General features: G+C 40.0%; 2 protein-coding genes across 13 annotated transcripts in view; one reads left to right on the top strand and one right to left on the bottom strand.

Moving 5' to 3' along the window:
* The window catches only part of R3HDM1 (R3H domain containing 1), a 198,406-nt gene extending 195,345 nt beyond the window's left edge, over nt 1–3,061 (bottom strand). The window contains exon 1 of the mRNA XM_063630995.1: nt 2,895–3,061. The gene's annotated coding sequence lies outside the window, so the exon portion shown is untranslated. The remainder of the gene's footprint in view (nt 1–2,894) is intronic.
* Nucleotides 3,062–3,300: 239 nt separating this feature from the next.
* Nucleotides 3,301–20,017, top strand: part of ZRANB3 (zinc finger RANBP2-type containing 3) — a 307,089-nt gene continuing 290,372 nt past the window's right edge. For 2 of the 12 annotated variants that reach the window (XM_063630972.1, XM_063630968.1), the window contains exons 1-2: nt 3,305–3,366; nt 16,433–16,600. In XM_063630972.1, the coding sequence (XP_063487042.1) occupies nt 16,440–16,600 (161 nt within the window). In that variant the 5' untranslated portion in view covers nt 3,305–3,366; nt 16,433–16,439. Of the gene's footprint in view, nt 3,367–3,723; nt 4,030–8,575; nt 10,109–16,432; nt 16,601–20,017 lie in introns of those variants that run through there. The other 10 variants (XM_055262014.2, XM_063630967.1, XM_063630971.1 and 7 more) reach the window with 8 other exon arrangements.

Here is a 20,017-nt window from a genome sequence, read left to right as displayed (position 1 = left end):
TATACAAATTCCAAGAACACTATTATGTGTGAAGACTCAGTAAATTTTCAGAAATGCTCGGAAGAGAACGGAATAGCATCTCCCACAAGTTGTTTCACAGAAAAGAAACACTCAAGTGTTGATAAATAAGGAGAATTAAAAAGAACAGCAACAAAACTGTCGTCACATATGGTCATAACAATTTCAAATGATTTGCTTAATCTTAACTCTGTATTAAACAGTTCAAATGTCATCTGGTAGCACAATGAATATGGATAGCAAGTATATAAACTAGAGCTTGAAACATATATCAGCTAAATAAAATTTAAAAGATATTACAATAGTTAACCACTACATGGAGTACACTAATTTTTATTCCCAATAATCCATTTGAAATGTATTCCACAGACACTTGCATTTTAATTCAAAGTCAAAAAAACTTCCATAAGCTAATCAAAAATAACTAGACGCAAACTGTGCTTAAGTCACTATATAAATTAATACACCCATGGTACTCTTCAGTAACAGAATGTGTTCTAAGGCTGCAACAACACCCTCAGCATATGAACAACAAACCCATTCTCTAAATATGCATGAAAATAACAACAGTTAATATTTAATTGCACAAACTGTGTCAGGCACAATGCTATGGGATTTACATACTTTATCTCTAATTTTCTGTTTTATTTTTAAGATGGAGTTTCGCTCTTGTTGCCCAGGCTGGAGTTCAATGGCCTGATCTTGACTCACTGCTGCCTCCCAGGTTCAAGCGATACAGCCTCCCGAGTAGCTGAGATTACAGGTGCCCGCCACCACGCGCGACTAATTTTTTGTATTTTCAGTAGAGACGGGGTTTCTCCATGTTGGTCAGGCTGGTCTCCAACTCCCGACCTCAGGTGATCTGCCCGCCTCAGCCTCCCAAAGTGCTGGGATTACAGGTGAGCCACTGCGCCCGGCCGTTATTATATATTTATCTCTAATTTTCATAACTCCCGAAGTTAAGCATTATCATCCTCATTTTACAGATGAGGAAACCGAACTGAGGTTCATGGAGGGATCCAACAGCCAGGAAGAAAATGTAGAAGACTCCTAAATTTTCAACAGCCCTTTCTCTATATAAATCACCCAAGATCTGAAAGTAGCGATTGTATAATTTATCAATTAACTCTTAAGTTTTGGAAAATACTATGCTGGCAGCTGGCAATATATGTTACAAGAACTTTGTGGGGATCTCAGGGGACTTGCCTTCCAAGGCTATGTATTTATTTCTTCATTTTTTTGATACGATGTTCTACTATATTGCCTAGGCTGGCCTTGAAGTCCTGGGCTCAAGTGATCCTCTCACCTCACACTCCTGAGTAGCAGGGACTACAGGTGACTACTACACGGCTGGCAATTTTCATTTTTTAATAGATACCCAAATTTTCTCCAGGACCTGAATGTATCTATGTCAATTCTGTATCTAGATGTACTAGTTATGGAATATAGAAGATCATTAAGCCACCACAGTCTTCTCAGACCCTGAAGAAATGATCAAAACTCAGATATTTCTTCAGAACCCAAGTTTATTCTGCTAACAAGTAAACCTCAGAAATGGGCCTAGAATTTTATCTCTGATCACAGTTATGTCTACTACAGACTATAGAATCCACGATTTAAAGACATATTCTTCCAGGCATAAAAGCAGAGTGGTATTTGAAAAGACGAGCACTCCATCAAGATGTGATGAAGAAATCATAACAGAATGCCCTAAAAATAGCCAAATATGCCAAATTTTTAGAAATTGAGACGTGTCCAATTATTCCTGTTAGACTGGTATCCTATTACTTAGAAGATCTTGTTTCACATATTATAAATGGGTAGACTTTCAGTTTGACTTTAACCATCTTTTCATTTAAAAGTTTTTGTCATCAATGACATTTAAGCTAAAAAGGGTTTCTTACAGTTACCCTTTTCAGGTAAACTATAACCATGAATATATATATATTTAGAAAATTTTATTAGAAAAACCATTTGCTGTTCACTAATCCTAATTGGGAAAGCACCTCTTCACCTTTTACTTAGTTAACTTACTAACCCAGGACAATTACACACGGAGCATGATAGTCCCAATAATTTAAGTTTCTTTATAAAAACAAGCTCAACAGAGTCACCCTTTGCACCTAGTCACAACAACAAAAGAAAACAAAACACCAAAAAACTTCAAAGCACACAAAGATTTGTTGGCAGCCTAAGGCTCACGCACCAAAACGTGTGTAAATCTGATCTCGGGGGACCGTGGCACTGACAGTCATTCAACTTTCTTTTTAATATTCCCATTGTGCTTTTTCTGGTACCACAGGGAAAATGTACCTACATTTTACCATCCGGTCGAAACTGAAAATTCTCTTGGTGCAAGGCCAGGGGATGCGGCCGTGGGGCGGCCGGGGGAGCCCGGGGCACCGGCGCTAGCCACCCGTGAGAGCAGTGCCACGCTCCTGACAGGCCTGCTGTGGCTGGCTCCCGAGTCCCTGGGGCTGCAAGAGCAGCCGCGGAGGCAGCAGCAGCAGCCATGGCAGGGACTCAGGAACCTTTCCCCTGCCTCCTCCGCTAGGCCTCGAGGGGTTTGCTTTTCACATGGCCCCCGGGTGGGGGCGGTGGGCACAAGGTAGTGGCTGCAGCTGCAGCCGCAGCCGCGGGCCAGGCGACCCTGGCTCACTCGGAACCCGACCTAACGGCGGGCTGGCAGCAGCGGGACGTCAGAAGGCCCTGGCTGAAGCGCCGACGACCCGGCGGGGAAGGCCACCTTTTCACACACCACATCTCTCCCCTGCCTGCCTCCTTCTCCGTTAGCGCTACCGGTTGGCGGGCGGGGGAGGGGAGCGAGGCGCGTTATTCCCGGGGAGCTGGACGGGGGAGGGGAGGGCATCTCTTACCCGCGTTACTGAGGAGGAGGAGGCGGTTGGAGCGCGGCGCGGCGGGGCGACGGCGGGGCTGGGTGGGTGCAAGTAAGAGTCTTACGAAAGGGAATTAACCCCATCACCAGCCCGGACACCGGCTCCAGCGGCAGCCGCGGCTGGCAGAATCCCGCCCCTTCCCACCACGCACTAGCCCCGCCTCTTCGTTCTCTTTGAGCGGCAGCCGACTACTCATAGGTTGTACGTCCCCGGAGTGACATGAGTTTTGCCCAATCACGCTTGAAAAAACTGTCTTCTCTCCACCCCTTTACCTCCTCCCAGGCCGCGGAGAGCAGTGCCAAATCTTCCTCCAACCTCCAGAGAAACAGAACCAATCCGTGATAAGTAACCGCCCTTGAAGGACGCAAAAGCCAACCAATGGTAAGACTAGGAGGACAGCCATTTTGCCCACTTGTAAAGAGCTACCTTTTCCCACGAGTTGGAACCTGAGGTGAGGGAGTTTCGTGAGTTTTTACTGACTCGAGGTATTTAAAAGACAACCATATCTCCTCAGGGGGTATTTATAGTACTTTTTAGGGGTAAAGGAAAATTATCCTCCATGTGGGGCGAAGTGAGGCATGCTGCTTAAGGGCTTGGCTCCTCCCCTTAGCGCTAACGGGTTCTGAAACGAACACCTGGTTTCTCCAGCTTCAGTGGCGGAGGGCGGGGTGATTTCTCTTTTCGGCCTGGAGCCGACTACAATTCCCAACATGCTTTTCCTTTACCCATAACCTCTCCTCCGTTCACTTGTCGCGGTGCTTGGCTGGAATTGTAGTTCCTGAGAGGTACCCGTGCCGCCGCTTCAGCCAATGAAAAGGGACAGAGTTTTGAATGACTTGGAATTAGGGCGGAGAACGAGTTGTCGCGAGGCTGTACAGATCCCTTTTCGCAACCCTAACAGGAGAGAAATGATGGAAGAAGGGTAGCCAGAAGAGTTTCCTCAAAATACCATAGGGGTTTTTAATTATTAGTACGTATTTAAACTCATCTACTTTCACGTTGTCCCGTTGAACGTCACTTCCGCTTAGGGGCGGACACATTCCAAACCTGTGGCGGGAGTTGGAGATTCTGCAGCGAATACGCCAGGTGTGACTGTCTGGAAGTGGCGTGGCTGGCAAGTCGCTAGTTTCTTGCATGGGAGATAAAAAGTTGAACGGAATTTAATGGCATTTTAAGAAAGAGTGGGTGACGTGGGATGGGGGTAATTTCCAGGGCCTTCATGCTTTCTGCACCCCGGCCTTCAATCGCGGGCGTCTCGGCCTGCTCGCTGTTAGATTGCACGGCTAAATTTGTAGAAAGTACCTCTAATGCCTTTAGTCTTCGCGTGGTCAGTTTGAACTGTAAAGACAGGGCTCCGAAGTTCTAAACTACATTTACAGACACACTTTTTTTTTTTTTTTTTTTTGAGACGGAGTCTTGCTCTGTCGCCAGGCTGGAGTGCAGTGGTGGGATCTCGGCTCACTGCAACCCCCGCCTCCCGGGTTCACGCCATTCTCCTGTCTCAGCCTCCCGAGTAGCTGGGATTACAGGCGCGCGCCACTCCGCCCAGCTAATTTTCTGTATTTTTAGTAGAGATGGGGTTTCACCATGTTGGCCAGGATGGTCTCGATCTCCTGACCTCGTGATCCGCCCACCTTGGCCTCCCAAAGTGCTGGGATAAAGGCATCACTAAAAAGATTAAGGAGACCACAGCCTAATAATCTTAGCACGTCAGGCCCTGGTTTATGCCTCCTTCAGAGTTCAAGGGCGACTGTATATATGCTTTTGGACATTCCATTTAAGGTCCGCAGGAAAACTGATTGAATAAAGGGGATACAAGTTACAGAAAAGGCTTTTTCCCTCCCTATGGGTGTGCCCTTTATTCTTAAACTCTTTCCTTTATTATTTTGACTGAGACTTTCTCAGATAAATTCTAATTCAGTTTACCCCATGATTTTACTGAGATTTTCTCTTATAAATTCTCTTGTATTTATGGTATGAGCGCCTACACTCTATTGGGTACTATACCAGACTTTGTGGGTAGAGCAGTGCCTAAAAAGAGGCTCCTTGTCCAAAAGTCGTGAGGAAGAGAGAGGCTAAACAAAGTTGTAATGTCACTTACTCTTTTAATCTAAGTCAAGTCTTCTTTAGTCACATTTTGTATGTTTATTTGGTCCCTTCTTTACATTCTACCTTTGGATTAAAATGAGCACGTTTTCCTCTTTGCATTATTTTTACCAAAGCACTAATCTGTGTCCAATACTCATGAGTGATGTTTATATACAAAATAGATGGTAAATTTTACAGTGTAATCCTGCTAGATATAGGAATGTAACCATACCTTGCAGCAAGACATTTTTGTAGATCTAACAGGCAAAGTGTTGTCTCTTGCTTTTTAATGCAATTAGGATATTCAGTGATAATTTAGCAATGCAGTCTACTGTAGATGCTTAGTTTTTTTTTTTATTTGTTTGTGTCAGGAGTTCTTCCAGTGTAAATCGAGTCACTGAATAGTAATGATGGCTATCATTTTATTGAGTTTCATCTGAGCCAGAAATGATGTTACGTGTGATAAGTACATTTTCCTTGTGACAAACCGTCAGTCTTCTTGACATTTTTATATTTGAAGAAAGTGAGGCTCAATGAAGGTAAATAAGACTTGTAAAGGTCTGACCTGGTGGCTCACACCTGTAATCCCAGCACTTTGAGATGTCAAGGTAGAGAATCACTTGAGTCTAGCAGTTCTGGACCAGCCTGGGCTACACAGGAAATCTCGGTCTTTACAAAAAATAAAAAAATTAGCTGGGCGTGGTGGTGCACAACTGTGGTCCAGCTACACAGGAGGCTGAGGTGAGGGAATCACTGGGGCCCAGGAGGTCAAAGCTGCAATGAGCTGTGATTGAGCCACTGCACTCCAGCCTGGGGCAACACAGGAGAGTGTCTCAAACAAACCAAAAAAAAAAAAAAAAAGATCTTTAAGGTCTGAGGCCCCTATTAAATAAATTTGAGTTGAGAGTCATATCCAGGCCTGTCTGATTCCTGAACTCTTAACCACTGTTCATCTTGCCTCTCAAATTTTTATTAATCCTTCAACATGTGCCAGACACATAGTGATGAGGGAAACAAAATTCCATCCCAGGATTCTGGAGCCAGTGGTGGCAGTCACTTCCTCTTTTAAGCCATCTTTTGCCATGTACATAATACTTAGTCCACACGAGAAAATATAAAAAAGAAAGTAAAGGTCATCTGCAATTCTATTACCAAGGGATGCCACTGTTTACACATATCTCTGTCTTTAGTTATAGGTATGGACACATGTTTTAATGATATAATGCTTTGCTTTTTTTAAATTGAAAAAACTTGCAACAATGGGCTATGGGTGTGACTGAATAGATACCAGTATTATCATTTTTGATGGCTACTTTATTGTATAGCTCTAGCATAACCAATTCCCTACTGATGGATATTTACATTGTTTTCAATTAATAATTTTTTATTGTGTTAAAAACTCATAACACAATTTATCATCTTAACCATTTTTTTTTCTTTTTTTATTTTGAGACAGAGTCTTGCTCTGTCTCCCAGGCTGGAGTACAGTGGCTCACTGCAACCTCTGCCTCCTGGGTTCAAGCGATTCTCCTGTCTCAACCTCCTGAGTACCTGGGATTACAGGCGTGCGCCACCGTGCCTGGCTAACTTTTGTATTTTTAGTAGAGACAGGGTTTCACCATGTTGCCCAGGCTGGTCTCGAACTCCTGACCTCAAGTGATCCGCCCACCTCAGCCTCCCAAAGTGCTGGGATTATAGGTGTGAGCCACCATGCCTGGTCATCTTAACCATTTTTAAATGTATAGTATGACCCTGAATCTTCTCTGAGGCCCCATGTGTGGGTGCCAGATGATTGTTGACAAAAAGAATCAAACTGTAAAATATGAAGAGATTTATACTGAGCCAAATATGAGTGACCATGACCCATGACATAGCCCTCGGGAGGTCCTGAGAACATGTGCCCAAGGTGGTTGGGGTACAGCTTGGTTTTATGTATTTTAGGAAGGCATGAGACGTCAATCAAATACATTTAATAAATGCATTGGTTTGGTTTAGAAAGGTGGGACAACTCAAAAGTGGGGACTTCCAGGCTATAGGTAAATTTAAACATTTTCTGGTTGACAATTGGTTGAGGTTGTCTGAAGACCTGGGATTGACAGAAAGGAATGCTCAGGTTAAAGATAAAGGATTGTGGAGACCAAGTTTTATTGTGCAGAGGAAGCTCTTAGATAGCAGACTTCAGAGAGAGCAGGTTGTAAATTGTTTTTTATTGGACTTAAAAGGGTGTCTGGCTCTTAGTTGATTATCTGCTGGATTTGGGAAGAAAGGTAGGAAAACAAAGGGGGAAGGGGATTCACTATAGAATATGGATTTTTCCCACAAGAGACTGCAGGACAATTTTAAGGTATGGCAAGGAAATATATTTTGGGGTAAATATTTCTTCCTTGTCTCATAATGTTATGCCACAGTCAGATTGAAAAGTAAATCACAATATATAGTGTCAAATAAAACCCACCTGATGAGAATTTATGGTTTGTAGGGCATGACTCCCTAGACCCCTTAGGAATTTGGGTAAGATAAAAAAATCAGGTTGGGCGCATTGGCTCACGCCTGTAATCCCAGCACTTTGGGAGGCCAAGGCAGGCAGATTACTTGAGGTCAGGAGTTCAAGACCAGTCTGGCCAACAAGGTGAAACCCTGTCTCTACTCAAAATACAAAAATTAGCTGAGTGTGGTGGTGGGCACCTGTAATCCCAGGTACTCGGGAGGCTGAGGCAGGAGAATGGCTTGAACCTGGGAGGCGGAGGTTGCGGTTAGCCGAGATAGTGCCACTGTACGCCAGCCTGGGCGACAGAGTGAAACTGTCTCAAAAAAAAAAAAAAAAAAAAAATTCAGAGCTTAGTCCTCAAGTGCAATTAAATGTACCTTGTGCAATAGATATCTAGAACTTTTTCATCTTGCAGATGTGAAATTCTATACTTATCAAACAACAACTGCATCTCCCCTGTGTCTTTTGCCCCACAGCCACCATTCTACTTTCTGTTTCTGAATTTGACTACATACTTTAGATACCTTGTAAGTGGAATCATGTAGTACACTATTTCACTTTTTGTGGCTAATTTATTTTACTTTCCATAATGTCTTCAAGGTTCATCTGTACAGAGCATGATAGGATTTCCTTTTTTTTGAGACAGAGTTTTGCTCTTGTTGCCCAGGCCAGAGTGCAATGGTGTAATCTCAGCCCACTGCAACCTCCTCCTCCCAGGTTCAAGCGATTCTCCTTCCTCAGCTCCCCCCAAGTAGCTGGGACTATAGGCACGAGCCACCATGCCAGCTAATTTTTGTATTTTTAGTAGAGACGGGATTTCGCCATATTGGCCAGGATGGTCTTGAACTCCCGACCTCAAGTGATCCGTCCACCTCAGCCTCCCAAAGTGCTAGGATTACAGGCGTGAGCCACCACGCCCAGCCTAGGCCTTCATTTTAGTGAGCCTAATATATAGTGAGCTAATGTTGCTGGTGTAGACACAGTTGAGTGAGGGGTTTCTGCCATCATCAGTGCTGTGTAGCAGAGCTAGTTCCTCTCTAATTCAGCTGCACAGGTTTGGACATATTTGACTTTTTCCCCCCAGGTTGAATTGACCAAAAAAATGGTGATGGAAAAGGCTAGTCTCCTGCTGGTTGGGTGGGAATTTGTGAGACAGCATTACACACTGCTGAACCAGGCCCCAGACATGGTGCATAGATTTTATGGAAGGAACTCTTCTTATATCCATGGGGGATTGGATTCAAATAGAAAGCCAGCAGATGCAGTTTACGGACAGAAAGAAATCCACAGGAAAGTGATGTCATGAAACTTCACCAAATGCCACACCAAGATTCTCCATGTTGACGCCTATGCCAAGCTAAATGATGGTGTGGTAGTCCAGGTGTTGGGGCTTCTGTCTAACAACAACCAGGCTTTGAGGAGATTCATGCAGATGTTTGTACTTGCTCTTGAGGGGTCTGTTGCAAATCAGTTCTATGTTCACAATGATATCTTCAGAGAGCAAGATGAGGTCTTTGGTGGGCTTGTCACTGAGCCTCAGGAGGAGTCTGAAGAAGTAGTAGAGGAACCTGAAGAAAAGACAGCAAACACCTCAGGTGGTACCTGATGATTCTGGAACTTTCTATGATCGGGCAGTTGTCAGTAATGACATGGAAGAACATTTAGAGGAGCCAGTTGCTGAACTGGAGCCTGATCCTGAACCAGAACCAGAATAAGAATGTGTATCTTAAATCCAAGAGGAAAAGTCTGAGCTAGTATTAGAAGAAACTGCTCCTGAGGATGCTCAAAAGAGTTCTTCTCCAGCACCTGCAGACATATCTCAGACAGTATGGAAAGACTTGAGGACATTTTCTTGGGCATCTGAGACCAGTAACAACCTTCAACCCAGTGGAGCTGTTCCAGTTACTGGGATACCTCCTTATGTTGGTAAAGTACTAGCTTCACAGCCCTGTACAGTCTAAGCCTGAATCTCAGATTCCACCACAGAGACCTCAAAGGGATCAAAGGATGTGAGAACAACGAATAAATATTCCTCCCCAAAAGGGACCCAGACCAATCTGTGAGACTGGTGAGCAAGGTGACATTGAACCCCAAAGAATGGTGAGACACCCTGACAGTCACCAACTCTTCTTTGGCAACCTGCTTCATGAAGTGGACAAATCAGAGCTTAAAGATTTCTTTCAAAATTATGGGAACGTGGTGGAGTTGCGTATTAACAGTGGTGGGAAATTACCCAGTTTTGGTTTTGTTGTGTTTGATGATTCTGAGCCTGTTCAGAAGGTCCTTAGCAACAGGCCCATCATGTTCAGAGGTGAGGTCCGTCTGAATGTGGAAGAGAAGAAGACTCGAGCTGCCAGGGAAGGGGACCGATGAGATGATTACCTTAGGGGACCTGGAGGCCCTCTATGTGGGCTGGGTGGTGAAATGAGAGGCCCTCCCCGTGGAGGCATGGTGCAGAAAGCAGGATTTGAAGTGGGAAGAGGGCTTGCTCCATGGCAGTGAATCTTCATGGATCTTCACGTGGCCATACAAACCCTAGTTCCTACAGAATGGTGAATTTCTTCGACCAGCCTTTGGTATCTTGGAGTATGACCCCAGTTTGTTATAAACTGCTTAAGTTAGTATAATTTTACTTCTTTTGTGTGTTAATGGTATGTGCTCCTTCTCCCACTCTTCCCTTTCCTGACCTTTAGTCTTTCACTTCCAATTTTGTGGAATGATATTTTAGGAGTAACGGATTTTTCAAGAAGAAGAAGAAAAAAAGACTGAATTTCCTTGCTTATTTTGCATGTACAGACTGGATTTTTTTTCTAACAGCCATTTCCCCAAAGGAATGTGTCTTGCGTATTACTGACATTTGGTAACATTTCATTCATTGGAATGTTTCTCACTTTCTGTGTGTTTCAAAAGCCTGTGAGAAATACAGGATTTGATAACATTTTGAAGGCAGGAAAACCCCAAATTGTTTCTTCTTTGAGAGTCATGACCACTTTCTGGTGTGGAGAAATTGCCATTGGAAAATTTAACAGTTTTGATTCTCACTGGTATGTTTAAAAACTGAATAAAAGGAATAGAATTTTTCTTTTGATATAGGATCACGAAACACTTCTAAAACCTTACAGTGGGTTTGGAAAATTTGACAAGTTTGATTCTCACTGGTATATTTAAAATTTGGAAAATGTGACAATTTTGATTCTTGCTGGTATGTTTAAAAACTGAATAAAAGGAATAGAATTTTTCTTTTGATATAGGATCACAAAACAATTCTAAAACCTACTGTTTTTATTATATTGTGATATAGGTTTTAAATGTCTAGAATGCAACTGGATGGGCTTTTCTTGAACTGTTAGTTTTTTTGAAGTAGAGTTTTTTCATGTTTAATTTGTATTTGTAAAAAAACAAAAGACAAAATATTCCCCAAACCCAGATAACAACCAGAACAAAACTGTTGTGCCTTCTGTTTATCTTTGATTTTAGTCTCAGCAATTGTTTAAAGAAAAATAATTTTTTAATATATTTAGATTTGTTTTTTTAGGTTCAGATATTGTTTTTAATATCTAGATTTGTTTTATTAGGTTTTGCTATGGTTGACTTATACTTCATGTGGGGAATTGTAGAAACCCTCTTTTATCACCTTGTATGTCTTCTATTAACATATTTGTTATACCTTATTCTAAAATTGAGTCTCAAACTAGAATCCTTTTGAAGACAGATGCTTCTATAGAGATTCTTTGACCTAAATGGTTCAGCATTTTTAGTAAGTTTTATTCTGGTATCTAATTGGACTCCTATTCATAGCCCATAAGAAGGAATGTGACTTTAATAATGGACTTTGCTGATGTGCTCCTGTCCACATTTTTTTTCTTTAAATCATAGCCATATGGTAAATTTTCTATTTTGTTATGGTTCTCTTTAATTGATGGGCATGCAGTGGGTGTTTCTTGGAAATGGTCAATGTTTATTAAAATATTTCTGGAAGAAAATTTTTTTTTTAATTATGTATTGCTGGTTTCATTTTGATAGGCTCCCCCCGCCTTACTATAAGCAAATTAGTGTATATATATTGAATAAAACCTTTTAAGCTAAACCTCTGAACTGAATAAAGTATTCATTATTAAAAAGGTATGCACATTATTGTAACTGTTAATTTCTTGGTAATCTAGAATGAAGATAAAACGTGCATTTTCTTTTATTGTAATGTGGATTACAACTGACTTTTTGTAGCAATTAAAACTATATGGCTGAACCTACATGAGATATTCTTTATTACACCTTTTTTACTTTAGACCCTATAAATAGAAAAGAATAAAAATTATTTTTAGGATTAACAAAAACATTCATGTTCTATTCATTAGATTGTACCACTACATATTTTTAAGTTCTTTATCCAAATATCTGTTTAAATCATCAGTGAACCACACTATAATCTTAAGTTCAACTGAAATTTTTTTCTGTACATTTTCATAATCTTTTAGATTTCTTTTATCTTCGTATTTATTGTTTTCTCTTATTTGTGCCTATTAAAACAAATTTTTGATTAACATAACTTTAGTTTCATTGTTTATTTTTACAAATATTGTGCCTTGGCCAGGCACGGTGGCTCACACCTGTAATCCCAGCACTTTGGGAGGCCGAGGCGGGTGGATCACAAGATCAGGAGATTGAGACCATCCTGGCTAACACGGTGAAACCCCGTCTCTACTAAAAATAAAAAAATTAGCCGGGTGTGGCGGTGGGCGCCTGTAGTCCCAGCTACTCGGGAGGCTGAGGCAGGAGAATGGCGTGAACCCAGGAGGCGGAGCTTGCAGTGAGCAGAGATTGCGCCACTGCACTCCAGCCTGGGCAACAGAGCGAGATTCCGTCTCAAAAGAAAAACAAAAACAAAAAACCAAATATTGTGCTTGAGTCAGTCCTCATAAACATAAATCATGTAAGTGGTAAAGTGACCCCAATTTACCAGATTTTTTTGGAGTGTCTATTAAAATTTTTTACTGAGTAAGTAAAATGAAAAGGAGTCGTTTTGTTTTGTTTTGTTATTCTCTCTCTTTCTTTTCTTTCCCTTTCCTTCTTTTCTTTTCTTTTCTTTCTTTTCTTGATATAGTCTTGCTCTGTCATCCATGCTGGAGTGCAATGACAAGATCATAGCTCAAATTCCTGGGCTCAAGCAGTCCTCTGAAGCCTCCCAAGTAATTGGGACTACAGGCATGCACCCCTACAACTGGCTAATTTTATGATCTTTTGTAAGCAACAAGATCTTGCTGTTTGCCCTGGCTGATCTTCAGCTCCTGACCTCAAGCTATTCTGCCTCAACCTCCCAAAGTGTTGGGATTACAGGGATGAGTCACTGTACCCAGCAAAGAAAAAAAAAGGAGTCCTGAATAAAGATGATAGCAAAATTTTTTTTTAAATTTTTTACTTCTCGCCAGTGTTCCACCCTAAAACATTGCATCCTTTATCCCATTGACCCTAAAAAGTGCTTCTGAAACTCCTGTTACTTCTGGAAAGTGGACATGGTTTTCTGCTGCTGTTAGCCTTGCCAGAAGGAATTTTACTTAATCTCTGCTCCTTTGAGTTTTGACTTTCTAAAGCCCACAATAGGTATATCTGATTAGTAGCTCTAAGGCAGGCTGGGAAAGTGTCTGATATTTCTCGTGTGTATCCAGCCTCTATCTCTCCCTATAGGAACTTCAGATTCATATATTTTCAAGCATACCCAACATTTCCACTTCGTATCTTATAGCCATCTCAAAGAAAATCTATGGATTTTTTTTCTCCCCAATTTATTTATTCTGTAGTTCTCACCATCCCAGCCAATTGCATCACTAACTCCATTACTCTAGGTCCACATTTTGATTCTACATTTCTGTTATTCTCTACATGTACTGCATCAGCAGGTGCTGTTTGCTTTACCTCTGATATACTTCCTGAATCTTTTCAGTTTCACTGCTAAAGGTTTTTTGGCTTGTCTGTTGCAACCTGAAAACAGTTTTCCTGCTTTCATGCTTTCCGTTTTTGCTCCATTCTCTATTCCTTGCTAAGTTTTGTTATGGGGGTGGTGGTGGTGGGAGGGTCCTAGGGAGGGCCACTCATGAGTGTTTATGAGGATCTTATTCAGACAGAACTGACTCATAAATCATTTCTAAATTCAATTGCCTACTGAAGCAGTGGAGGCTTTGTTGACTGGCCAAATACTATAAGAACATTTATCTCCTGCCTCCTTATTGATATCTTTGTGTCCTTCAGGTGTTTTTTGAAATGTAAGTCAGATTGTGTCATTCCCTTGTTTAAACCTTCCATTGAGTACTGTCCAATAGAACTTTAAGTGAAGAGAGAAATGTTCTGTATCTTTACTATTAAATATCATAGCTACCAGACATATGTTACTGTTGAGCCCTTGAAATATGGCTGGTGAAACTGGAGAACCAAATTTTTAATTTTAATTTTAATTAAATTTAAATAGTCCTATTTTGTTAATGGTGTATGCGACAGCACATCTCCATTAGCATTCCTTCCTTCTTAAAAAGGAATCCAAAGTTACCATCAAGGCTGTATATGATTTGGCTCTTGTTTATCTTGGTAGCTTCATCTTATACCATTCCCTCCTTTGGATCATCAGCCACATTGGCTTTTCTTTTTCTTTTTTTTTTTTGAGATGAAGTCTTGCTGTTACCCAAGCTGGAGTGCAGTGGTGCGATCTCAGCTCACTGCAACTTCCTCCTCCTAAATTCAAGTGATTGTCGTGCCTCAGCCTCCTGAGTAGCTGGGATTACAGGCCTGTGCCACCACACCCAGCTAATTTTTGTATTTTTTTTTTTTTTTTTTTTTTTTTGAGACGGAGTCTTGCTCTGTCGCCCAGGCTGGAGTGCAGTGGCGCAATCTCGGCTCACTGCAAGCTCCTAATTTTTGTATTTTTAGTGGAGACAGTGTTTCGCCGCGTTGACCAGGCTGGTCTCAAACTCCTGACCTCAGGTGATCCGCCCACCTCGGCCTCCCAAAGTGCTGAGATTATAGGCATGAGCCGCTGTGCCTGATCCACCTTAGCCTTCTTTCTGTTTTCTGAAAACACCAAGCCCTTTCTCAATTTGAGTCCTTTGCACTGATGGCCTCTGCTTGGACTGCTCTTCTCTTAATTTTGATCCTGGGTGGCTTTTTAAATCTTTCAGACCATAAGCCAAACAGCACTCCCTAAGACAGGCCACTCTTGGTCAGCCTACCTAAAGTGACCAGTACTCTCTTAAATTCCTTATACTATTTGTGCTATATTATAATTAATCATCCTTCCCATTCGATCAGGTGTAGCTGAAAACAAAAAAGAAAAACCATCATATTTATTTATTTGCTAATTTTTAGTCTTCCCCTGAAGAATATAAGCCCTACGAGTGTGTGGGTCTTGCTTCTCTAGGTTGTGGCGTGTAGTACCTATTTGTTATTAATAAATAAATACTTGCTTTATTCTTGACCTTCTTAGTAGACACAGAAGTTGCTTACTTTTTTGGATGGAAGAGAATAATAATTATATAAGTCTGCATGTAATTGAGGAAAAAAGCAAACTTTTTTTTTTCCTTGAGACAGAGTCTCACTCTGTCACCCAGGCTGGAGTGCAGTGGCATGATCTCGGCTCACTGCAACCTCTGCCTCCTGGGTTCAAGCGATTCTTTTGCCTCAGGCTCCTAAATAGCTGGGACTACAGGCAAGTGCCACCATGCCCAGCTAATTTTTGTATTTTTAGTAGATACGGGGTTTCAACATATTGGCGAGTCTGGTCTTGAACTCCTGACCTCATGATCCACCCACCTTGGCCTCCCAGAGTGCTGGGATTACAGGCGTGAGCCACTGTGCCTGGCCCGCAAACTTTTTTTTAAAGATGAAATGAGATAATATATAAACAGAAGGCAGGGTACCATCTAAATACAAAATATTATTTGATAGACATTATAGTGTAGTGGTATAATAGGAGATTTTCTTCCAGAGTTATAAGAATTTACAGATATATGAAATTTTTATGTCATACAAAATTACAGTAACATCTGTGGAAAACTAGGGGTGAGGAAGGTGTTAATCAGGCAAAGTGTTATACTGTGGATTCAGCTCATTAAGAAGAATTAATTTTCATATTTAAACAATTTAATAATATTACATTAATTTAATTAGTATAAATTTGATTTTCGCTGGGCATGGTGGCTCATGCCTGTAATCCCAGCACTTTGGGAGGCAGAGGTGGGCGAATCACGAGGTCAGGAGATCGAGACCATCCTGGCTAACATGGCGCAACCCCGTCTCTACTAAAAATACAAAAAATTAGTCGGGTGTAGTGGCGGGCGCCTGTAGTCCTAGCTACTCGGGAGGCTGAGGCAGGAGAATGGCGTGAACCCGGGAGGCGGAGCTTGCACTGAGCCAAGATTGTGCCACTGCACTCCAGCCTGGGCAACAGTGCCAGACTCCGTCTCAAAAAAAAAAAAAAATTTGATTTTGGAGTTAATGTCTTTGTATTTTATAATTTTTTAAAATGCAGCTTTATGTCACTCTTAGAAAATATGGTGTGAAATGAAAATGTGGATCAATAAAAGGATACATTATTAAAGGACTCATCTTTCTCTAGCAGATTCATCCCTTATTTTAAAAATTATTCAATTTATGAAACATCTAGTTTATTTATAATTTTTTAGTAATAAATTTGTGGCGTTAAACTGGTGTATGATATTATGGCTCAAAATGAAATAGTGCATGCTGAGTTCCTAGAGAGTGCATTAAGTAATTGCTTTCAAACTCAGTGCTTTGAATTTTCTTTGTAGCTTACTGTGAGAATATGATTTAGTTTATATAAATGGTATGTCAAAGCTATTTATAAGTACTTTAATATTATTTATATGTGATTCTGTAACATACCTAGTAGTATCTATTTCTTATACCCCTCCCTTTTTTGTTGTTTCTTTGTTTTTAGGATCATCATGCCTAGGGTTCATAACATAAAAAAGTCTCTTACACCTCACATTTCTTGTGTGACAAGCGAATCTGATAAACTGCTGGATTTTTTGCCTGACAGACTAAGAGCAAAGCTGCTTCCATTCCAGAAAGATGGCATCATTTTTGCCCTCAAAAGAAATGGCAGGTAAAGTTCTTCTTTTAAGACATGCTAAAAATGTTAAATTCCTAGCAAGTGTATTAAAAACAAAGTTCTGTTCAAACTATTCTTTTCGTGTATTCACAGTCTTTCTTTAGTAGAATTGATTGTGACTAAGTTAGCTTTATCCATTTACTATGGTTGACTTATACTTCATGTTGAAATATATTGAAACAATTGTGATTTCTTAAGAGAAAGTATGTTGTTATCTTAATTATTTCAGTTGTCAGATATTCTCAGAAACTCATATATTGACGGTTTTCTAGAATGTATTGCTTTCACATGAAACTAATTCAACTTATTTCCATCGTTTTTTGTTTTTTTTGTCTCTTACCAGAAGGATTTTTTTTTTTTTAACAGACTCTGCCCTTTCACCCAGGCTGGAGTGTAGTGGCATGATCTTGGCTCACTGCAACCTCTGTCTCTTGGGTTTAAGCGATTTTGCCACATCAGCCTCCTGAATAGCTGGGACTACAGGGTGCACGCCACCACACCCGGGTAATTTTTGTTTTTGTTTTGTTTTTTTTTAGGGATGGGTTTTCACCATGTTGCCCAGGCTGGTCTTGAACTCCTGGGCTCAAGTGATCCTTCTGCCTTGCCTCCCAAAGTGCTGGGATTACAGGCATGAGCTACTGCACCCATCCATTGTATTTTTGTTCTTTTTATCTTCCACCTTAGATTTAGCAACTTCTGAGTGTGTCTTATGAGTACCTTATACTACTGTCTGTATTTCTTTACTTTTTTCAAACTTCATGATAGCTGTATGATCTCTTCCATCAAATTGGGCCATTTTATGGTTTTGTATATTTTTAAGGATAGCATTGTCTTAGTTCCACAGTCACATATATCATATACGTTCTCTTCAACATTTTATTATGAACAATTTAAAAAACATACAACAAAGTTGAAAGAATGTTAGAGTAAATGCTTGGCAGAGGCAACACCCGCAGTTTATTATTAACATTTTGCCATGCTTGGTCTATCACGTATTTATCTGTTAATCCATCCCTCTATCTTTCTATCCCATCAGTCCCTTTTATTATTTTCATTCATTTCAAAGTAAATTGCAGACATTATTATACTTTCCCATATATACTTAAGTATATGTATGATTAATCAGAATTCATATTTGTTTACAGACTTTTTTCTGTTGAGATTTAATGAAATGTACAAACCTCGACAAATGCATATACTCTTACAACCCAAACCCATCATCCTAGAAAGTTACCTCATTCCCTTTCTCAGTCAGTCCCCACTCTGACGTTGATCTGATGTTTTTTATTTTGCCTGTTTTTAATCGTTTATATAAATGGAATCCAGTAATATGTGCTGTTTATGAAAAACTTTTAAAAATTGTAATCTTACTGAGATTCATGTATTAGTAGTTTGTGTCTATTGTACACATTGGTATTTATAGCTGTTAGTTGACACTCAAGGTTATATATCTGATGTTTTTCACCTTACACCTGCATCTTCTCAGTTTTTCCAGCGTAGACATCACTTCTGTAGATTTCCATTGCTTTTATGGAGTCAGAAAAGTTGTACTCTTCCATAGTCACAGCGTTAACGGTCCTCAGATTCCTGAAGATTCAGTCGCAAATGACATTTTAAACTACCATTTGACAGCGTTTAGCTCCTTTAGGTATTTCATACTTGTGTGGTTGGGCTTCTCACTATGGTGGAGTAGAAAGAACATATGCTTTAGGTTTAGACTTGGTTTAAATCTGAGCCACTTACTATCTCTGTGATGCTGTGCATGCTTCTTTAACAATTCATACTTCAGATTCATTAACTATAAAATGGATTTTATAATCCTAATTACTGTGGTTACAAAAGAATCCCGAGTTCTTCATAATGGTGAAATAAAATGCCTTTTCCCTTTTTTCGTAAGTAGACTTAGTGATTTCCAAACACTTGTCCCTGGACTGTTAACCAGTCCTAACAAAATATGGATACATGTAACAAAACATGGATACATGTAGCAAAATGAGAAAATAAAAAGTGTGCTGTTCATAAAGCAAAATTCATTCATTTTAGAGAACGTTCATTTATTTTGAGCTTAAATGTTCTTTTTTGGAGGCTTAGAATTGTCCTTTCTTTTCTGAAAACATGATGTCAGTAGTGGAAATTTTTTATTATGTTATTTGGCAAATGAAAACTTGGCAATGTTTCCCATCAAGTTTTTTGTTTACTTGACTATGAAATAATAATTTTAGGATTTAAAAATAATTTAAGGATATATTTTATCTTGAGTTCATTCTTCAGTAATATTTTCATTGGCAATATAGGTCTGCTTTAATAGTTATTTTTTTCTTAGCACTTTGAAGGTTGTATCCTCCTGTCTTCTGGCTTCCATAATTGTCATTGATAATACCCTTGAGTCTCAAAATATCACCTTATAGATGACTTATTTATTACAAAGGGAAAAATTACAAAATGGCCGAGCTTAGTATTGCTAATAGTGGGACAGCCGCTTGCATAATGTGGTGCACAGGAGAGACATAACATTACCCTATGTGGTGTTCTTACTGGAAACATTTGATCTGGGAATCATGGCGAAACAGTCCAACTAATCCAGAATGTAGAACATTTTTTCATGACAACTGACCTGGACTCTTCAAAGGATTCAGTGTCATCAAAAATCAAAGGAAGTAGTGTATCAAGGAAAGTCTCTAAATTGAGAGAGACCTAACAACTATACCATCTGAAAGTAATGCACAAGCCTTGATTAGATCCTGGATAAGCAAAAAGAAAAGTTTTAGGGAACGCTTTTAAGATCGCTGGGAAAATTTCATCAGGACTCTGTTTAGATTATGTTATTGGATTAATGTTGATTATCTTAGATGAGGTAATGGTGTTGTCGTTGAATAGAAGAATGTTCTTGTTTCTGATAAATGCATGATAAAGAATTTTCAGACGAAGAATAATAGTGCTATTGTTAGTGCTGTACTTTCTACATTTTCCCAAAAGGGAAGGACTTATGTTCAGAGACATTTTGAGTGGATGAGCCAAAATGTTAACAGTGTGAATTTAGTGAGTAGTATATTCTGGTGGGTGTCTTCATTGGTGAGTGGTATAATCTGTGGGGTATACTCATTGAATTATTCTTTTTAGCTTTTCTATGAGTTTGAAATTTTTCAAAATAAAAAATCAGTCTAATTTTTGTTCCTTTGTGCATCATCTGACTTGAAGATGTTCTCTTTGTCTTTGGAGTTCTGCAGTTTCACTATATTTTATTCAGTATGGTTTTCTTTTTATTTATCCTGTTTAGGATTATTGTGCATTTTAAATCTGGGATTTTTGTCTGTTGATTCTAGGAAATTCTCAGCTATTCCCTCTTCAAATATTGCTTCTTCCCCATTTGTTTTGTCTGCTGCAATTCCAGTTAGATTTATACTTGACCTT

This window comes from Symphalangus syndactylus, chromosome 22, assembly GCF_028878055.3.
Source record: "Symphalangus syndactylus isolate Jambi chromosome 22, NHGRI_mSymSyn1-v2.1_pri, whole genome shotgun sequence".
In the NCBI taxonomy this organism is placed as follows: Eukaryota; Metazoa; Chordata; class Mammalia; order Primates; family Hylobatidae; genus Symphalangus; species Symphalangus syndactylus.
This window is presented reverse-complemented; position numbering and strand designations above follow the sequence as displayed.